Genomic DNA, 22783 nt, shown 5'->3' on the forward strand with positions numbered 1-22783 from the left:
GTATTAGAGAAGCATAATCTGAAATGTGTACAATGTCTGATAAGGTGCGATAAAAAATTAGCACAGCAGAGGAGCATCATATGAGAGGAAGCTCCCGTCCAATAGAGAGTCCACAACAGTGGGAAATGTGATTCAATTTTATTTTTGATTACAAAAATATATGCAATCAAAAACATAATAATTCACTTTAGGTATCAGAGCCCAGTGTAGGACAAGATTAAATAAATAATTCACTTTTCTCTATTCCTTTCGACCAGAGTTTACAAAAGACTCTTTAAATTGTTGGAACTCTAATTCAATCTCAAATGTTTCAACTCCCTATCCTAACAGTGACCCTAAAGAGTTCTTATTGTCCTGTTTCCAAGCCACAAAGATGCGTACAAGCTTGACAGTAGTATCCACAGACCACCTCTTTACCCTCAAAGGATGCTTTAAACTCTCCAAAGATGAAGACTGAGAGGTTGCAGCTGCGTTAGCAACATTCTACAGCAGCGAACTCCTTTACTTCACCAAGAAGAACCCATTAGTAAGAGATTTGCAATCAAATCTCTCACCCATCACCCATCGCCTGTGAGATTCTTTTGACCACTGGCTACAGTGTTTTGTTTTGTTTTGTTTTGTTTCGTTGTCAGTCATCTTATTATCAAACACGATGCTTTGCAGTGTCACCAACAAGATGGATTTCTTGCTACACGAACTCCTGTGTGTTCACTGAGAATCTCGATATTCCCGTGGTAAAGAAGTGTGATGTATCAGGACGGGATGCACAGTTACCCCTCACGTGCTCCTCTTCCTCCTCCCAGTGCTCGGGCTGTCCTGCCCTGCAGATGACAGCCTGCGTCCGGAAACACTTCAGGAGGGGCGAAGATGACTTCAATTGCAAGAGCGGCCGGGGAATCTTCTTCCCAGCCTGGAAAGCTGAAAGGAGATGACTTTCAGGCCCTGAAGGAGGAGCTGAACCACGTAAAAGAAAAAGCGGGTTCTTCACTGGAAAGCCTGCAGAAAATTGAAAAGGAACAGAGCAGAGAAGCTGTAGAGCGGAAGAATGGAGGCTCAAGGGGAGCAGAGGAGCGCCCCCCTGCGGAAGGAGGAGACCGCTGTGGAGACGGAGACCCCTGCAGCTGCAGAGCGCTGGGGAGGAGCAACTGCTGGGCCACGAAGGTGGGGAAGATGAGGCTGAGACCAGCTGGAGCTGATCAAGGGTGTGAAAAAGAGACTGAGAAAGGAGAGGGTGACCGAGGCAGCGCCAATGGTGAGGATGGCTCCTGCGCACACGGTGGGGTTTAGAAGTCTTGCTCATAATTTTTTCACACAGGTAGGTGCTTGTCTAAGATGAAAGTCCCACCAGATGCCCTCCCCTAGCACCTTGAGCACATGCTCGCGCGCTCCCGACCTCTGTCCTTCCTGTGCTGCTGATTGCACCGCACCTGGTCCCATTTTCTCTTCCTCTGATGCTTCTAGTAGTTGTTTAAATCTTACTCTGAGATTATTGCTTTTTTAATGTTGATACATGTTTATGACTTCAAGATAAAAATATTGCATGGTATTTTTTTTCTATCAGCTGTTTGCCCAGTTGCCTCTCCTTGCAATGATTACACTTATTTCCATTCTTACACGATTTCAGTAGTTGCTTCCCTAACCTCAAAGACAGTCTTAATTAGTTGGAGCATTTGAGTGCAGCTTTGAGTAAAGCGGGTGTGTGCACGCACGCACGAGTGTGTGTGTGTGTGCACAAGTGTGAGTGTTTTACAAATGTATCAAGTACTGGTAGGACTGCCGAACCCAAATGTAAAAATGTATTTTTGGGGATCAGAGTCAGTGTGTCAAATGTATCCTCTAGCAAATTATTGTAACAGTCTTTATTTGTTTTCTAAAGCTGATACTGTGGGTTATTTTTGTGAACAACTTGGTGTTGGGGACCTTTATCATCAAAATAAATAAGTCCTTGTTAAACCAGAAATTTGGGAAAAAACAACAAAGCAAAACAAAATAAATAAAATGTGCAAGGCTAATCAAAGCCTCTGCAAAAAGAACCCATATTCTTAATACATAGATGAACTTAATGTACTCATTCATTTTTATAATTGCACTTGAGTTTCATCATGAAGACCTGAATATTGAAATCCAAGTGGATGTAGCATATGAAATATAAATCATTAGTTTAAGTAGATAAGATGGGTCATACCATAAATTTTGCATAAAATAATTTTTCCAGGCACATTTTTATCCTTTTTAGACATCTGCTAATTATAATTATTCATCTCAAAAGTAAAGGTGAACTGCAGATTATTAGTAAAATAGCATTCAATGTCATTTTACTCTATAGAATGAATTTATTAAATGCAGTATGCTTATAGATATTATACTAGATAAATGGTAAAGAATCCCAGAGATACTTACCCAGTGAACACCATAAAAAGATTAGAAACATTATAAAAATTTCATACTCAACAAAATTGTATGTTGACAATTTTTTTTTTGTAAAAAACAATCCCAATGATAAGCCTGAGAAAGACAGAGAGATAGACTCAACTGACATACAAAAGCCAGTATCACTATAAATACCAGTAGATTTTAATGAGATTTGACAAAAGATATGATCAGTGACAATAACAATTGTATTTCTGAGGGAGGAGATTATCAATTATGAATACTTATTCACTGTTATATGATAGGTCATATTTTTAGAGTAAAAGCACTAAACAAGTCACACTAGGTTTGGATACTCTGGGGATTATAAATTAGTAAGGAAGCATATGGGGAAGGAAATAAAGAAAGGAAATTGAAGGAAAGAATTATCAGACAAAGGTAAGCAATAAATACTATATAACTTGAATGGTACCACTAGAAATATTTTTAAAAATACCAGTTCATATTTAGATGTATTTTAGAGAAGAGACAATGAGACTAATATAATCAAATAGCTATAGAAAAATAAATGAAATAAGTATGATCATACACTATTTAATTACCAGTTATGGAGGTGAGGCCGTGCCCTAGATTATGAATCTAGTTTATAAGTAGCAGCAACTTTGGGAGAGATGAAAAATGGCGAGTAGTCAAGGGTGCAAATTTCAATATATAAAAAGTGAGACAGTAAGGAATGGAACAGTATATTCTTTTTTCTCTCATTCTTTGCTTTTGAGAACCAAAAAGGTAGAAGGGACTGTAAGCTACTCTTGATTATGTGTCTGCTGTTTCACATCTCTTCACATAGTCTCCACTTTGTATTATTGGAAGCTGAGTAAACTGATGTTATGTAACACTTGCGAGTCATTTATGTAAATTCCAATTCTGCAATAAACTGAGATGAAGCACAAAAAGTTTGAATGTTTGTTGGTTAATGATTCAAACACATCAACTTAAAAGTTAATAATGAAAGTCAAAAAACTGTTACAGAGTCATGGGTTAATGTGTATTAATAATATGTAATATGTATTATCAGTTTTGCTCAATATGCTACAGTGTTTTCAGCTTGTGCTGTATATTGAGCAATACTGAAAAAGGTAAAGTGAAAGAAGAATCAATTACAACTTTTGTCTTGGTTGAAATCACTGGTAACATTTACCAGAAAAGTTTGAGTAGGATGTTAGGCTTAAACTTGATAAAGAGATGAAAAACTAGTTGTATGGTTAAAAGAAAAAAGAAGTTAACCAAGTTAAAGATTCTTGGAATTCTAGCCATAAATAAAAGAGAAATGGATGTTAACTACAGAAGAGTGTTGGACTCCCTGTGGGGAATTTATGATAGTGGACAGTAAAGTAAGCTTGTGTGTTCATTAAGATCCTGTGGCTGGCTGAAGTTACAGCGTGTGACTGGAACAGGTGCGGATGGGTGAGATCTCGTGATCCCAACAGGTCTGGACTTCAGTATGTACAGAGAGAAATGCATCCATGGTAACCGAGAGTTCATGTATAAATATTGAAACAAGTAAGAGGGACGATTGTTGTGGTGGGAAGATCATTTGCTTCCTTGCTATTTTATATTTCACAAAACTCATATGTTAACCTAGGTAGAAAATAAGACTATCCATCATGGTATGAATGTGACCAGAGAAACATAGATTAGATTAAGAAAACACTGAGATGAGAAAAGGTAAAAGATTGTGTGTGGCAGGAGAGAGATGCCAGCAGAGAGCTGTTTCCTTCTTGACTCAGATTTTGAGTCCAGCTCATTTAATCAGTGAGTCATGAGTGTTTTGACAGGAGGATTTCTGGAAAGTTTGAAGCCAGAGAGTGATATTTTCTAATGAACAGCTTGAGCAAATCACTTCACGGGCTGTGTGGGAAACAGTTTTTAGGAGAGAAAGACAGAAAAAAAAGAAATTATGAAGCTATGACTGCAGGGCAGAGAACACATGATAACAATGCGGGCTGAAATGGTTATTAGTGAACATGGAGAGAGAGGGTCCATTCTGTGATATTCTTCTGGGGTGCATTCAGTGGGGTTGGATGATATGGGAGTGAAACTTATTAAGAAATGAAGAGTACTTTCTACATTTTATCCTGAAACAAATAAACACTAGAAGTTATTGAGACATTGAAGATAATTAAGGTGCAGAGCACAGTAAAACATGAAAATCAATGTTTTGATCATCTGGAATTTGAGTTGTTCACCTTATTGGAGGTGACAAATTTGGGCCTGGTGGCAGGTAGGGGTCTACCTGGATATGTGGGTTTTGCATTTCTTAACACACAGAATTTAAAGCTGTTAGTCTAGAATAAGTCATTCAGGATGACAGAATGTAAGAAAAGAGAAGAGAAAAAATGATGCCCCATGACAATTCAAGCTAGAGCAAGAGGGGAACCAAAGGAAAAGTAAGGAGCCCCAGTGATAAAGGAAGTAGAGAGAAAGTGACAAGAAGTCCTTGTGTCACCAAGCTAAGAAAAAAGATTAAGAACTAAGTTGAAATCAGTCTCTGATGCTGGAGAAAGTTCAATAAAGAAAATGAAAGCATTTTTTAATTAATATGGTCATATATGGCCTTGATAATTATTTCAATGCGCTGATTGAAAAAGATATCACAGGCTAGAGAGTTATGAAGACAATGAACAGTACATAAATCTACACCCTCTAAATACAAATGATTTTATCAAGAAATAACTGAGAGACAAAGAAATGGAAGCCAGAAGATATATAATGAAGAGCCATTAAAAGTTTGAAAGACAGATTAAACATTCAAAAATATATTTGAGTACTCATGAGAACAATTGAATGCAAATGGATGATTCTATAATGGAGAGTGATATTTTAAAAGGTACATTGTTGAGAATGTAACAAGTAATGGAAATCTAGCACAAAATTGGAGGGCGTGGCCTTGATAGACATACATAAATCTTCTGAATTAGACAAAGCCATGGAGCTTGTGCAGAGACAAAAAAGTTGCATGATGGTAAGATAGGATTGTGCCTAGGCAATAGTTTTTTTTTTTTTTTTTTTTTTTTTTTTTCTAACCTAACTGCTTAAAATAAAATGAAGTTATTTCTTTTCTGATAGAGCAACAAAATCTCAAATGCACGAATTATCTTTATAATTAAACTGGCAAAGTCATAATGGTCACTATTCTTTTTTCTGAATAGCAATAGTAGATCTAAACTGCAATTACTTTTTCACATTCTTGCTTGATTAGAAAACTGCCAATAAGGTGGCGTACAGGATTGATTTGGAAAGCCACACCTAAGATCACATCTGCTATCTCTTAATTTGGTTTAGATTCCATGATAGCTTTTTACTGGAGATGTTGTCCCTTGAAGTGATAGTAAGAAAGATGATAGGAGTTTGTATCATGTTCTCTTGTTTAAACATCAACATCTCTTTCAATAAGCTTGTGTTGTGAAAGGCTCATGTGTCATTTTGGTGATCCTTGCAATGAATTAAAATAAGATTTTTCACTTTATGGAAAAAAATAAGTAAATATAAGCCATCATCAATGTCATTGATGGAAGAGAGTTTAGGCAAAAAAAAAAAAAAAAAAAAAAAAATCTTGCCTGTATGGACTGAGTGTTTCACAGTATTAAGGCAAGATCTTGGCAGAAGGATGATTCCTTAACAGAAGAACTTAAAGAAACAGAAGAACTTAAAATCTAATTGACTTAACGAGGCAAGATCTTGGCAGGAGGGTGATTCCTTAACAGAAGAACTTAAAGAAACAGAAGAACTTAAATCTAATTGACCATACTATTGGCTTCGTTACAGTGACTCACAAAGTGACTTACTCTACAGTGACCCATAATTACACCCATAATTCCCTCTCAGTCAGACTTTTCATCCCTAATCTTATCCCTAAAAGGTACTAAAATAATATGAAGTACTTGAAACACAAAAGAAGACTATTTGCTTGTAAAATAGAAGGAATTTTAGTTTGCTAAGCCAATGACTTGTTATATATACACACACACAAATTCAGGGGCAGACTTCTATATTTCTATTTTACTGTTCCTTTGTACAGAGCCAAAAGTAAACATTATGAAAATGTGCATCCCCACTGGATACTATACTTTAAAAGTTAATAGTTTGTCAGAAAATGAGTGTCTTTTTCGAAAATCTGAAAGGTTCGGATTCAAAGCAGAATTTTATAAGAAATGGAAATGAGTATCTCCCATACAATAAAAGTCTCACTTAAATTAAACTGAGTGAATCAAGTGCATCAATCAGCTTCTAATTATTTTATGTAGTAGGAAATTTCTATTTTGCATCCAGAATGTCACTCAATGTTCCAAATGCTAAGAAAATCAAGATGAAGTGAATAACTAGGCTCATAACATTAGTTATACCTTGTATTCTGTATAATGTTGTGGCTTGGCATAACTGACATCATCTCAAGCCATGCATTTAACTAGTGCCCTGTAGTTGACTCAGGAGAATGGAAAATTACCTAGAGTATAATCCCATAAGAAAAGCAAGATGAGCTGTACCCATAAGAGAAAAATTAACCTTCTCAACAAGATTCTAACTAAATTGTTTCCCCCAGGACATCTTTTAGTGTTTCTCTATTTTAAAAGCTCTCTAACTTTACAGTTTGGGTCAACTCCGTGGGATTCTGAATCAGAGGGTGTCTGTATACGAGTGTATGAGTCTTAGTTCAGCTAATAAAATTCCAAATTTATCAGTGTGGTGGTTTGTATTCCTATATTGCTCATGAACCCACTTCATATAACACATATACTGTAATATCTCTTTTGTAGACCACTAAGTATAAGTTGAAAATCATAATTTTTTCCTCTCTTCTTCTTCTGTATTCCTTTCTCATTTCTCTCTGCTAAACTTAATCTAATTGAACGATCTCAACTAGTACAGGGGTGTCAAATGCAACGTTCACAGATATCAAATTATACTGTACTTAATGGATTTTCTTTTGTTTTAATTTTTATTTTGAAAGTATACAACAGAACAAGTCAGAATAAAGCCACCTAAGATCGTACAGTGAAATTGGTACAGAACTTCACAGCAGGTTACCGGGATAACAGTAATAGGTATCACAGTATATTTTGTTATCTTTATAATAGTTGTTCTTTCAATCCTATATATCAAAATGAGATGAAATATAGAACACTATAGAACTTATCAAAGCAGAATATTGAATAGAGCAGTACCATTAATCAGAAAAGAGCAAAACAGTAATAAAAATATTTGCCTTCAAAGAAATGGTAGAAGGAAGTCCCCCTTATTTGCTATGGTCAACCTCCCAGGAGATGCTCAGATTTCTGGTTCCCACTTGCTAATGGGTGGGGAGGAGGAGGAGAAGGAGGATCAGGGAAGTGGGATATTTGACTCTAGGCCATGTAGCAGTAGGTTCACTATTGCTAAGCAGGGAGGCAGAATGGTCATTTGTTTTCACAGCGTCCTCAGTTCCTACATGGCGTGGATCTCAGGAGACACTGCTGGTTCTCCCCCTGAAGGGCTGCAGTCTGCCACCCTGCCTCTGCTTACCAGGGAGGGGAGGTGCTGGCTTGGCTTCCCAGAGTCCTAAGTTCCAACATGGCATGGAACTCAGGAGACACTGCTAGTTCTCCCCCTGGAAAGGCTGCAATGGGCCACACTACCGCCGCTTACCATGGATTTTCTTAAGCTCTCCATTACTGCAGCACTAAAGGTAGCCCCTGTTCAGGTTCAGAGTTTAGATGTGAGCTATACATTAAAAACTGCACATTTACAACATTCTAATTCTGGAGATAAATAAAATTTCAAATAGGATGATGTGTTCTTTCTGCAAATTTCAGGAAAAAAAACTTTCTCTGACCTTCCCGAAGCCATCTATACCCATTAGCTCACAACTTTCTTCCTCTTCAGTTCAGCCATGTAGTATTCTCAACTCTCTTTCTTTCTATCCCTCTGCCTCTGACTTCTGTCTGTGTAAGGATCCTTGTGAATACAGCATAGCTCCAACTGACTGAGAAAGTCTTTCCATCTCAGTGTCCTTAATTCCCTCTGCAAAGTTCCTTTTGCCATGTTAAGTAATATACTCACATATTCCACAAATTGGTGTGGAATCTGTGAACGAGCATCATTATCACAGGCCACAGCCCTTATTTTCCTCTTTGCATAGCAGTAACCCAGCTGTTTCTTGATGATCTGAATCAAACCTCACAAACATCAATGCAAGCAATTTCTACCTGTTGAGTCATTAATACAAAGGATCCCAGAAACATTCATCAGAGTACAGTGTAAGCTTCTAGTTTAACAAAATCACATCTCAGCCTCCAAATATATTGAGTTCAAAGCTATAGACCAAAGAAGCAAAAGTCTCACAAGTGGATCATTACATCTAAAAGAGAAAGACATCTCTTCTGATTATATCCTTTAGTTGCTGGACTCATGTTTTATAAAAGAGGAAAGTAACCCTGTATATTAATAGATTGTGCTATCTAGAATGAGTCAGCATCTCATGTTGTTACCCTCGGACAGATTTTTGACTGAGTACACTGAACACTATTTCATCATAAATAAGTCTGTGTTAATGTAAGTGTATTTCATTAGTGGAAGTTTATTTTAGAACAAACATTTAGTGGCTTAAATAGTATGCCATTTTTTAAAATGAATTATTTAATCTATTGGAAATATTATGTGATCAATATGTTCACCACAAATAGTCTAATGGTGTGCAGAGTTCATGATAATAACTCATGAGGCAAGGTAATATTTTAGAAATTTCACTAATTTAATATTAAAAATTAAGGTTTAAATTTATCATGAGAAAGTAAATCTTCAACTGATCCTTTTATCACTACTGTAAAAAAAGTTCTAGTTTCCTAAAAGCATTCTTGCATCTTGCAAATTAGATATTTGTACACATCTATATAGTTAAGGTGTCTGTTTTCTCTGGTCAAAAAGGGTAATAAAGTCTCTGTTATTGCTAAAAGATTCATAAAGTTGCAGCCTGAAATAGGTCACCCTGTCAAGCTTTCAAAATGGCAGAGTATGAATCTAAATTTTGGGATAATTTTCATTCTAGGAATGCTTGTCTGTCTCCTCCAGAAAAATGAAGAAAATCACTGTTCTTTGTCCTTTGCCTAGGAAGTCTGGGCCCCTCTGTCCTCTGCATGGATGAAGACCCTTCCATCCACACAGCTGACAGTGGAGCAGCCTGCTGAGCGCTGTCCTGGCTCTCTTCCTCACCATGTTCCTGGTTCCCAGGCAGTGGCTCTGTCAGTATGGCCACTGATGTACAAGTGCTTTGCGGATTCTCTGTTTACTGCCTCATCTCACTTTTAGGGAAGCAACCAAGTGTTTGATCTGGATATTACCATGACACCCATGTTGAGGTAAAACAATGAAGTTTCATGCATTGTACTATTACTTGTTCTATGCATGTTAAAAAGCCTTTATATCACTATATCTACAGGAGGTATGTGAGTGAATATATATATATATATATATATATATATATATATATATCTTTGCAAATTACCTAAGTATTTACCAGTACAGCAGTGATAAAAGTATTTTGAAAGTTTAGTAACAATGATAATGGAAGAAAAGCTATAAACACAAAAATAAATCCATATAAAATATATGGCTATATTTTAATGCCATCTTCTTGAAAAAGGGATGAATAAAGTCAATCTCGGCCTCTACGAAGTGCAGATGCAAGAGTGTCTCAGATTTGAACTTTGCCATAAATGAGTTTGGCATTCCTCTATACAATTTCACCAAAGCAGAATCTCTAGTGCAAAGATTTCCATCTTAAGGTCAGGAACAGCCTCCATTTTTGTCATTTAAATGACGCATCTACCCAAATTACCAGTCCAGGAAGCTAGATCACCTATGTAAAAACTTTTTCATCTTTTTAATCTCAGAGAGTTTTTAAAAATGCTATTAAAACATGAAGAATCATTTACATAGCAACATTAGCCAACACTGTAATTAAGACATTAATCCAGGGATTTTCTTGCGTATTTCACACTGAGTAGGATTAGACATTGTAAGAAAAATGAATACAATTAAAAAGATTTAAATAGGAAATTGACTGTCATTATCTTAGCCAGTGGCATTAACATCTTATATAAAGAACTGAAACAATAATTTACAGAGTGACTGTTGGAGATGTGTGGCGATGTTTTAAGGAGACAGTTATTTTTATCTGGAATGATGATTTTCTTAACTGAAGTAAAGATGCTTGTACAATGCGCTGATGAACTCCCTCAATGCCTCTATTTATGGACCCACAAATTGCTCAGGTTTGTCAGAGTTATATTTGAATTTCAAGTTCTCTTTAATGCTATGGCTGTTAGGGAGGCATGCCAAGCATACTATCAATGCTCATCTTTATTTTGTAAATCTTGAAATTAAATGTCCACTAATAGCTGATATTTCTTCAAGGACAAGTATTTCAAATTAAATATGTAAATTTTAGAAAAGGTTACAAATAAAAGTGAAGCTTCTAATTCTGACAGAATGTCTTCCTCTCCTCGCTTCCTAATGCTGTTTACTGTATGGTACTCATTTTGGTTGTTGTATTTTGTTTTATAAGCACTCTATCAGTGAGCTACATCCCCACTATGATATTCCTTATCTCTAAGGAATCCTGGTCATTACCACTTACAGGCACCTCTCACATACACTATGTGTATCATACCTTAGAGTAAATGGAAGCCAATTATACTAAAAACCAGTGCTTACTGGACCAGTGAAGTATTGTAGTTTTTGTGAGTTTTAACTAGACAAAGTTGCCATTTTTGTAGATCAAATACAATGGTAATTTCTTAAAGTTCAATCAATAGTTTGTGCTCACTCCAGCATAAGAATTAGGTTAGGTAATTAAGAGCCGATGTGGATTTTTTGCGAAAGGCACCCATGAGTTAAATTAGTGTTCCAGATAATTAAAATATCACACTGAGATCGAATGTCACAATGAAGAGAGAAATTTAAAGGTTGGAAAGAATCCAAAAAATACAGAAATTTTATTAATAGTATCATCTGAGCATATATAACATCTCACATGTTCAACTAGTTGATTTACTAATTTAAAAATATCCAGTAAGTAACATGGTTGTTGTAGTCAATGGTAGTGTGGAGGACAATTAGAATCAGAACAGAATTTATAATATTATTTATTATGGTCACCCAGAGTTAACATAAGAAAGTGCAGGAAATCTGAACACAACACTAAAGACATAATATTCAGTCAAAGGTCTGAATCCCACAGCAATGTCGCGCATGAGTCCAGATGGAAACATAGAGCCCACGAAAATGCCTCCCACAAGTCCAACTAGAGGTCTAGAGCCCACAAGAAGGACTAACGCCAGTCTCTTTTACGGATCCGTGCTGGGAAGGCCCAAAGGTCAATGGTAGAAGCTAGAAAGTCTATGCCAGTGGGGTAAAGGAGGTATGCTGGTAAGTTAAGGGTTCTATGCTGGAGCCAATGAGTCACACTCAAAACAAGGGCCAGAGCTGTCCTGAAAAGCACCACAGCCATCCTCAGTGACACAGAGGAGACCCCGAGGTCCTCCAACAATAAGCACAGTCAGGTACATGCGAGAAAGCCAGTGTGATGAGTTCATCTTGGAAATTAAATGCCACATGTCTTCCCCTCTGGAGCCAGGAAGCTTCGCTGGATGTAAGAACCAGAGCGCCTCCAAAGTGAACCACACACACTCTCACCAACAAGTTCCTGAGCTTCTCTAATGACAATGGTCAAACTCACCTTGGGAAGCTATGCATGATGAGCTCCTCCAGGAGAACCAACAGCTCAAACAGCAACATATAGGAGGACCAACCATGCCTCTCTTCTCCTCCTCCACGTCTCTACTTATGCTGGTAACTTTCCTCAGGTGGAACATCTACACTCAGCACCGGGCTGATTTAATATAGCTGACATTAAGTTGACCATCAGTTTTTAATCCATTGCAGTGCTGCAGTTTAGTATTAGGCATTTGAGATCTCGTACATTCTGGAATGTTGAAACAGTGCTTTTCTTCCAGGAAGGCAGAGAAATCATTGACCGCCCTTGGCTAGATACTGTGCTCGGGCTGTTGTATGAACCTTTTCATCTAATTGCCATTAACTTTGTGATATCTTGTCCTAAGTTTTTCAGGAGAGGGGAAAGCAAAGGACCATAAATTGCCTGAAGAGACGTAACTGATAAATAGCAGACATGGGACTTGAATTCACATCCTGAATTCACATCATTGAATAAATTCAAAATACAAGAATAGAATAAGATCACATTGAGAAGTCCAATGATCAGTAACACACCATAGAGAAAAACAGAACAGACAGTGAACTTTTTAAAACTTTGGCAAGGCTTGCCAGTGGGTTTGGATCACTGCAAGTTTAACAGACCAGAGAGAGTATTTGCTTCGATTGGATATTATAAGCATGTTTTCTCCATAATCTCAACCTTAAAATCCCCCCAACTGTAAAATTACTATAAATGAGAGTTCAATGACCTGTGAAATATTGTTTGAAAGTGAAACTTAGTTGTGAGTTGAAAAGCATAAGCACCAAGAGTACTCTTGTGTCCTCCTCCTCTACTCATTTGGAATCAGCTCATCTATTCAACAAACATCTTCACAAATTTTTCACACACAGGACCATAGTTTGTGAAAGGCAAGTTTCACATAGTTTGAGAATTACTGTTGCAGCTTTGTTCAGAAGCTCAAGGTACAAAAAAAAAATAAATAAATAAAAAAAAAATAAAAATAAAGAAAGAAAGAAAGAAAGAAAAAGATTGCAAAGAGTAACACATCTCTAAACTTAAACTGTAATTCCAAAGGATTCCACCATCCTTTAGCATAATCATTAGCATGGTGATTGTAACAAAATCGACTTGATTCGAAGAAAAATATGTGCAAGGATTAAAAGCTAAAATATTTTTCTTGTATGTGCACATTCATGTGGAACATTTTTATTTTGTAAGAAAATGATTTCACATTCTAAAAATTATGAATCTATGGTTAATATTTTAATTTGCAGCTTATTTTTGATCCTAGATAATTATAATCTCTATAGAATTTTACTTAATATATTTTTGTCAGCTCGTCTACTCTGAATATGACAAACACAAAGAGATGGTTCTTATGAACTGATTTTTATTCAGGAGATAGTAAATATCTGAAACTAAGAATAATCCAGAGGTACATGTTTGACATTTCCTTTGTAATGCCTCTTTTTCAGCCTCTCAAACCATACTCTATGGTTTCGATTGATGTGAAGTGTTATAAACTTCATGGGATTTCAGCTATTTATATTTTCTGGGCTTGATAGTATCTAATTCACTCACAAAGGCCCTAACCATGTAACCTTTCAATTACATGTAAACCACTATGATCAAGTATCAGAATATTTCCTGATTCCATTATGCATCACTTTTTACTTTCTTTGCTGTAACTATTTGTGAGTGTCCTTTCTTAAAAGTTACAACATTCTTTGAATCTAAGACTATTTCCTTTTGCTTGCATCTTCACATCAAGACATGTGATTTCGATAGTTGAATATATTTTACATATTTAATACTTGTTTGTAATGTTGTAATTGGCATACAGCCTGGCACATTTATGACAGTGATGATATGATCCACATATGTGTTCGTTTCTAACCAGAATTCTTTTTTTATAAAAATTTATATTACCTTACAAAAATATAAATACCTCAAGTTTCCCGCATCTTTAAAATGACTAAATACAGAGAAGCACTGATTGTCAGCCTTAACGATTTGGAACTTACACTTTTAACGGACAGTGTAACACTCTTAACTTGAAAATTTGTAAAATAGTATGAATATTTTAATCAGAATTAAAAAGCAACAACCTAGGTTGGAAATGCAGGATCAATGAATTCAGATAGATCACTGCGATTTTCAAAATCCCACACACTATCCACAATACTCTCATTCACAGGCCACAGGGTCTTTCATATCCATCTCTCTAACATGGCTCTGAGCACAACCTATGAGGCTGAAAAGTTTTAATATGCAAATTAGTCTTCCACGTTATCCCTTTGATTAATTCCATAGAATAATGGCATTTCTAAACACACAAGTATTTAAAAAGCTGAATCCATATCTTTGAAAAAGAGACCAAACATATCCACTGGAAGAAAGCCCCTTTAATAACTGTTGAAAAAACTGACTGTACACACTAAAGACTAAAACTAGACCCAAGTCTATGACCATGTGCTAAACTAAAGTCAAGATGGTTTAAAACAGTAACACTAAATATACTGGAAGAGAAAGTAGGTAGAAATCTTGAAGACACAGGTGTAGGATGAGAGATCCTGAACAAAGACCAAACTGCAGTGAAAGCATTTCAAAGAATCAACAACTGGGACCTCATCTTATTAAAAAGATTTGCACATCAAAAGATACCACCAGCAGAATGAAAAGGCATCCCACAGAGTGAGAAAATATTTATGACAGTTATTTTTCACACAAAGGACTAAACCTATAACATAAAGAACTGAAAAAAATCAGACACTTCAAATTCAAAGATCCAGTCCAAAAAATGGGCATCTGAGATGAACAAACATTTCTCAGAAGTACAAATGGCAAATAAATATATGAAAAAATGTTCAACATCACTGGTCATTCAAAAGATTATAGTAAAACTTTCTTTAAAGAGAAAAAAAAAACAAGAAAAATAGTGGTAAATTTCAAAACAAAATACTAAAAGAGTGAAAATTGTTAATACTAATACACTATGTTGTTGTCAAAGTATTTGCTCAGATTACAAGATCTAGCCATGATAATTTGATCAAGCAATAGAAGTACAAAGTTTTCTTTTTCAGTGAACTAATAGAAATTTGTAACATAATTGTCTTAACTATTGTGTGTCTGTGTATCTATTATTCTTATTTCCTCTTTATTTTCTTTTTACTTCATTTGTTAATATTAAGGAGAAAAGGTAAAACAAATTTTCACAACAAAATAATAAAAAAGTAACAATTGTTGATAAATTACACATCATTATCTTTAGTCACTGAAGTACAAAATATGGGCATAAAAATTTCTTCAATCAATATTAGCACAACCTTTCCTATTCAGTGAATTAAATGACACTAATGGTATAACTAACTTGCATTTTTTTTTCTTTTCCCTTCTATCCTTTCTCTTTAAGGGAGAGGATGAGATAAAAAGGGGACATAACAACATAACAATACAGGTTAAAGCATGACACTTTCAGCAACCTAGTGCTTCACCACCAAATAACCCGACTTAATAGTAGTTACCATAGTGTCTTTTTCTTTGAAATATTTGAATGTAACTTCCTATGCTATAGCATCAAACATATCAAGACTGTGTAACACCATTCAAGTGGATGAAAGCATTGTAGAGTATTTAGAACCAGCTAACAGAAAAAATGATCAATGGTTTCTATATTATCTCTTTGCCTATAACAATTTTTGTTTATACTACCACATATGGTAAAATCCAGCAAATTACAACATAATAAAATCAATGGAGGCAGAAGAGCCATAGTTTGGTGAGGCTTTAAGACAAGATGGTATTAAATCAGCACTAGCTATTATTATGTCTTATTTTCTTCAAAGTAGCTGTTCATTGCATCACAGGCCATAATATCAAACAGCCCAGAATAAAGCCATTCCAATTAATGAGTGAAAATTTTATAAGGCTTCAAAGCCATATAATGGGGAATCGTGGTTATCACGTACTTTTATATATTTGAATCATTTCCTACACTAGGGAAACTATTCAGTGTTCACAGATGCGGGTTTGATTTAGTTCACTTATGAGTATGGTTTCAAACTGCGCCCATTAATTGATAAATACCTCAATGTGATCCTTCTTTATAGCTGAGTAGTACTCCATTGTATGGAAATACCACAGCTTTTTTATCCATTCCTCAGTTGATGAACATTTGGGGTGTTTCCAAGATCTGGCAATTACAAATTGTGCTGCTATAAACATAGGTGCGCATATATCACTGTGGTATGATGCTTTCAGTTCTTCTGGGAATATGCCTAGAAGTGGAATAGCTGGAACAAATGGGACTTTCAATCCCAGCTTTTTGAGAAATCTCCAGACTGACCTCTACAAAGGTTGTACCAGTTTACACTCCCACCAACAGTGTAGGAGAGTTCCTTTTTCCCCACAGCCTCTCCAGCACTTGTTGTTGGTTTTCTTGATCCTGGCCATCCTTTCAGGAGTGAGATGGAATCTCAGTGTGGTTTTAATTTGCGTTTCCCTAATAACCAATGATGATGAACATTTTTTCGTGTATTTATTTGCCATTTGTATTCCTTCCTCTGAGAAGTGTGTATTCATCTCAGATGCTCATTTTTGGACTGGATCTTTGAATTTTGGGGGTCTGATTTTTTAAAATTCTTTATATGTTTTAGACAAAAGTCCTTTGTCTGAGGGGGAGTTCACTAGATATTTTCCCAATTTGTGGGTTTTCTTTTCACTATGCTGGAGATTTTTTTTTTTTTGACTTACAGAAACTTTTTAATAAGAAGTGGTCCCAGTTATTGATTCTGGGAAGTATTTCCCATGCAGTTTGAGTCCTGTTCATGAATTCTCTACCTACCCCTATGTCTTCAAGGTTTCTACCTAATTTGTCTTCCAATAGATTTAGTGTTTCTGTTTTAATATTCAGATCTTTGATCCATTTAGATTTTAATTTACAACATGGTGATAGGCTTGGGTCGAGTTTTAGTTTTCGGCAAATGGAGAGCCAGTTTTTCCAACACCATTTATTAAAAAGACTGTCGTTTTTCCAGTGAACCTGCTTGGCTCCTTTATGGAAGATAAGGTGGTTGAGTGTGTTAGTAGTTGTGGTTGTATCATGTAATCTATTCCATTGATCCTCTGCTCTGTTTTGATTCCAGTACCATGTTGATTTTACTACGTTGCTTTGTAGTATAACTTCAAGTCAGGGATTGTGATGCCTCCTGCCTTGCCTTTGTTGCTTAAAATTGCCTTTGATATTCTAGGTCTCTTCTGGTTCAGAATGAACCTTAGGAGTGATTTCTCTAGATCTATAAGGTATGTTGATGGTATTTTTATTGGGATTGCATTGAATCTGTATAACAGTTTTGGGAGAATGGCCATTTTCACAATATTTATTCTCCTATCCATGAACATGGGATGTCTTTCCATTTTCTGAGATCATCTTCAATTTCTTCCTTCAGTGTATTATAATTTTCCCTGTATAGGTCTTTCACCTCTTTCGTAAGAGTAATTCCTAAATATTTCATTTTTTTGCTTGCTAGTGTGAAGAGTGTGGCTTCTTTTATTTCTCTCTCTGTGATTTTGTTGTTAGTGTATAAGAATGCTATTGATTTCTGAGTATTGATTTTGTAGCCAGCTACATTACTGAATTTATTTATTATATCTAAGACTCTTTCAATGGAGTTTAGGGGGTCTCTCTGTAGAGTATCATGTCATCTGCAAATAATGACAATTTAACTTCTTCTTTTCCTATCTTTACCCCTTTTATTTTTCTTTCTTGTCTAATTGCTCTGGCTACCACTTCCAGTACTATATTAAATAGGAGAGATGATAAAGGACATCCTTGTCTTGTGCCTGATTTTAAAGTAAAGGCTTTCAATTTTTGGCCATTTAGTATGATACTGGCTGTTGGGTTGTTGTAGACAGCCTTTATTATATTGAGGTAAAGACCATGTATTCCAATTTTCTGTAAAGTTCTTATCATGAATGAATGTTGGACCTTATTGAAGGCTTTTTCTGCATCTATGGATATGATCATGTGATTCTTACTTTTGGCTTTATTGATATGGTGGATTACATTTATTGATTTACGTATGTTGAACCATTTCTGCATGCCTGGGATGAATCCCACTTGGTCATGGTGTATAATCTTCTTGATGATTTGCTGCATCCTATTTGCCAATGTTTTATTGAGGATTTTTGCATCTGTGTTCTTTAGAGAGATTGGTCTGTAGTTCTCTTTTTCGGTTGGGTCTTTCCCATGTTTTGGTACTAGAGTAATATTTGCTTCCAGGAATGACTTGGGAAGGCTTGCTTCCCTTTCAATTTCATTGAAGAGTTTGAGGAGTGTCAGTATTAGGTCTTGTTTTTATTTCTTGTAGAATTCTGCAGTGAATCCCTCTTGGCCTGGGCTCTTCTTTGTAGGTAAGGAATTAATTACATGTTCAATTTCATTGATAGAGATTGAGTTATTCAGCAGTTTTACATCCTCTTGATCTAGCTTTGGTACTTCATATGTTTCTAAGAATCTGTCTATTTCTTCTGTGTTATCAAACCTTTGAGAGTAGAGGTTTTTGAAATAGGTGTTGATGATCTTCTGTATTTCTATTGAGTCTGTAGTGACTTCACCTTTTTCATTTCTTATGGCGTGGATTTGAGCTCTTTCTTCCCTTTTTTTAATAAGGTTGGCTAGGGGCTTATCCATTTTATTAATCCTTTCAAAGAACCAACTTTTTGATTCGTTGATTCTTTGGATTGTTTTCTTACTCTCTATTGCGTTGATTTCTGCTCTGATTTTTATAATTTCCTCTCTTCTTTTGGCTTTGGGCTTGACTTGCTCTTCTTTTTCTAGCTGTTTGATATGTAACATCATGTTGTTTATTTGTATTCGTTCTGTTTTCCTGATGTGGGAGCTCAGTGCAATAAATTTTCCTCTGAGGATGGCTTTCATTGCATCCCATAGATTCTGGTAAGTTGTATCTGTATTTTCATTTGTTTGTAGGTATTGCTTAATTTCTTTTTTAATTTCCTCTGTGACCCACTGATTACTCAGGAGTGTGTTATTCAGTTTCCATGTGTTGTGGGATTTTTGCAGTATCTTTTATCATTAATTACTAATTTCATGGCGCTATGGTCCGATAGCATGCAAGGGATAATTTCAACTCTTTTGCATTTATTTAAATATGTTCTGTGAGTTAATATATAGTCCATTTTAGAGAATGACCATGTACTGCTGAGAAGAATGTGTATTCTGTTGTTGCTGGGTGGAATACTCTATATATGTCTATTAAGTCCATTTGTTCACAGGTGCAATTTAGTTCTTTTATTTCTTTGTTGATTTTCTTTTTGGTTGATCTGGCCATTGGTGTCAATGGTGTGTTAAGATCTCCTGTCAGAATTGTGTTACTGCTGATTTGGTTTTTCATTTCTGTTAGTACTTGTTTTATATAACTTGGTGCTCTGGAGTTTGGTGCATATATATTTAAGATAGTTATCTGTTCCTCTTAGAGTTTTCCCCTAACCAGTATGTAGTGACCTTCTTTATCCTTTCTAATCATTATTGGCTTGAAGTTGACTTTGTCTGCAAACAGAATAGCTACCCCTGCTTTTTTGTGTGTGTGTGTGTTCCTGTTGCATGGAATGTTGATTTCCATCCTTTGACTTTGAGTCTGTGAGTATCCTTTTGAGTTAGGTGGGTTTCTTGTAGACAGCATATGGTTGGATTTTGTTTCTTGATCCATTCTGCCAGTCTGTTTCTTTTAATTGGTGTATTGAGACCATTTACATTAATAGTAAGAACTGTTATAATTGGTTTATTGTTGTCATATTATCTTTCTGCTGTTGCATGTTTATCTATCTGCTCTGTTCAACTGTCTGCTTTGTTTAGTTTAGTGGTTTTTTCCTAAATGTATCTAGGCTGTCTTTCAGTATTCTTTGCAGGGTTGGCTTGGTGATCATGAAGTTTTTCAGCTGATCTTTGTCATGGAAGTATCTTATTTCTCCCTCAATTTTGAAGGACAGTTTTGCAGGGTACATCAGCCTAGGTTGAAAATCATTTTCCTTTAGAATCTGAAACACATCACTCCATACTCTTCTTGTCTTTATTGTTTGTGCTGAGAAATCTGCTGTAATTCTGATAGGTTTTCCTTTGTAGGTGATCTATCTTTTTCTCTCTGACAGCCTTTAATATTCTATTCTTTTGTTCAATTTCTGAGATGGTCATTATTATATGTCTGGGTGTAGATTTATTTTGGAGATCTATATGCTTCATTGATCTTGATATCAGTTTCCAATCTCATGTTTGGGAAATTTTCAGCTATTACTTCTCTAAATATCCTCTTGACATCCTTTATGTTGTCCCCTTCTTTTTCATTTATCCCTATCAACCTTGTGTTTTTTCTCTTTGCGTCATCCTGGAGGTGTTGAATTGTTATTTCCTGATTTCTTGTTATTTTTAAAAGATCTTTTCTTTCCTGTTCACTTGTTGCAATCTTGTCTTTGAGGTCTGAGATTCTATCTTCACATTCATTGAGGTGGTTTTTACAACTTTCAGTGGAGTTTTTGATTTCCTGTATATCTCTTTGCATCTGTTTTACGTATCCTGTTTGTTTCTTATATTGTTCATCCAGGGATTCTATCTTTTTGTTTAGTTCCTCTAATTTTTTAACTGCCTCTTCTTTAGCTATGTTTAGCATCTGCTTCATTTCTTTGATCAATTTTTCTTTCATCTGATAGAATATTTCTAGTTTGAATTCCTTTAAGGCTTCCCATACTTGATTCTTTATTTCAGTTACCATTATTTTAGGCATTTCAGTCATGTGGCTTGTGTTTTCTTCTATGCACATGGCTCCTGGGATTTCTTGGGATGGGCTGGATGTTTGAGATTGCATGTTGGACTTTTGTTTTGTCATTTTCCTGTATTTGGAAGCTTCAAGTATTGTTCTAGGTGAGAGAGAGAGATCCACCAGCCTGGGATGGAGTACCCTGCAATGACCCCACTCACTGGACCCAGCAGGGAACTATGGCCTGCTCCTCAGGCCAGGAAGAATGTCTCCTCAGGCTGGGTGGAGCTCCCAGCTGCTGCTGCCACAGTCTCTGATCTGGCCTTGTCCCTGGGTCTGGTGGGGAACCGGCATGGGTCCCCAGGCCAGGGAGAAAGTTCCCACAGGCTGGGTGGAGCTCCCAGTCGCCACTGTTACTCTCACCCTTCCAGCCTGGTCTCTTGTCTGTTGGGGAGCTAGTCTGGTCCCCCAAGTCAGGAAGAAAGTTCCCACAGGCTGGGCGGAGCCCCCAGCCACAGCTGCTACAGTCTCTGAACTGGCCTGGTGCCCGGGTCGGTGGGGAACCGGCCTGGGTCCCTAGGTTAGGGCAAAAGTTTCAGCAGGCTGGGCGGAGCTCTAGGCTCAACTTCCTCTTTATTTTCTCCTTTTCTTCAGCCTAGTTCCTTTTTCCTTTACACAGTTTCTTCCTATTTCACAGTACCTATTATATATATATTGAATTTTATCTATTATTTCAGTTCCTTACACTAGGGAGATAATACAATGTTTACACATGTGAGTCTGATTTATTTCACTTATAAGTATGGTCTCAAGTTGCATCCATTTACTATAAAAGTCTCAATTGTATTTTTCTTTGTAGCTGAGTAGTACTCCTTTGTATAAAAATGTATCCTTTTAAAAATCCATTTCTCAGCTGAAGGGCATCTGGGTTGTTTCCAATATTTAGTTATTACAAATTGCACTGCTGTGAACACGGGTGCACACATCTCACTGTGGTAAATGTGATAGGATTTTGGTGCAAAAGAGAGAAAGGAAAGCAGAAGAGAGATCTTTGTTGCTGGCATGGTAGGGCTGTAGAGAGACGCAAGCATCCTGTGGTGAGAAGAAGTGGAAGTACTTTTATCAGGTTTGCTTGGGGAGGAGTTTGGGAGGTGAACAAAATGACATATCAACAGCTGATTTGCACATCTGCCTGGGCAAAATAGGAAACAGCAAGATTTACTGGGGGTTGGGGATGGAGTGCTTGAGTGGTTGTGAAGTCTTCAGAATAGAGAGGGCTCCGCACATGTGCAAAAAGTGAGCAGAGCAGGAAGCTTATTTTTGGAACTAGAGGAACATAGAAGTTAGTCTTGGAGATTTAAGTTGCTTCTCTGGGCTGGGTACCAATTTAGGTGGTTGTCATGGTAGAAATAGCTAAGCTTCTAGCTGGCAGAATCTATCACAATGAGTTTAATTCCTCTGGGAAGATACCCAGAAGGGGAAGAGCTGGGGTGAACAGGACCTCTAATCTTAGTATTTTGAGAAATCCCTACATTGCTTTCCACAGTGGCTGTACCAGTCTACACTCCTAACAACAGTGCAGAAGGGATCCTTTTTCCCCACAACCCTGTCAATATTTGTTATTGGGTGGTTTCTTGATGACAGCCCTTGAATCCACTGCATGCTTTCTGACTTGACTGGAAGATTCACTAATGAAGACACCAGTAAATAAGCAAATAAAATGGTAAAAATGAAAGTGTAGGATGTCCAAGCATCATAGCAAGTGTCAAAGGAGACTTTAGTATGTCTCTAAAAGGAAACACAAGGCTAGTAACTGGGGAGCACAACTGGCAAAGAAAACATTCTAGACCAAGATCCCAGGAGGCCATGGGAGAAA

At 36.5% G+C, this 22783-nt stretch overlaps 1 protein-coding gene across 1 annotated transcript; it reads left to right on the forward strand.

Moving 5' to 3' along the window:
• The first annotated feature begins 709 nt into the window (after positions 1–709).
• On the forward strand, positions 710–9884 carry LOC134477789 (heterogeneous nuclear ribonucleoprotein C-like). The gene is made up of 2 exons (XM_063256871.1): positions 710–1315; positions 9514–9884. The coding sequence occupies exon 1, from the start codon at positions 868–870 to the stop codon at positions 1285–1287; it is 420 nt and encodes a 139-aa protein (XP_063112941.1). The 5' UTR covers positions 710–867; the 3' UTR covers positions 1288–1315; positions 9514–9884.
• Positions 9885–22783: the final 12899 nt, after the last annotated feature.

This window comes from Cavia porcellus, unplaced genomic scaffold, assembly GCF_034190915.1.
Source record: "Cavia porcellus strain 051 isolate PalLab524CR breed Dunkin Hartley unplaced genomic scaffold, mCavPor4.1 scaffold_10, whole genome shotgun sequence".
Lineage (NCBI taxonomy): Eukaryota > Metazoa > Chordata > Mammalia > Rodentia > Caviidae > Cavia > Cavia porcellus.

Coding starts and splice junctions, on each gene's coding strand:
- LOC134477789 (XM_063256871.1), top strand. CDS start 868: ATGACTTCAATTGCAAGAGCGGCCGGGGAATCTTCTTCCCAGCCTGGA.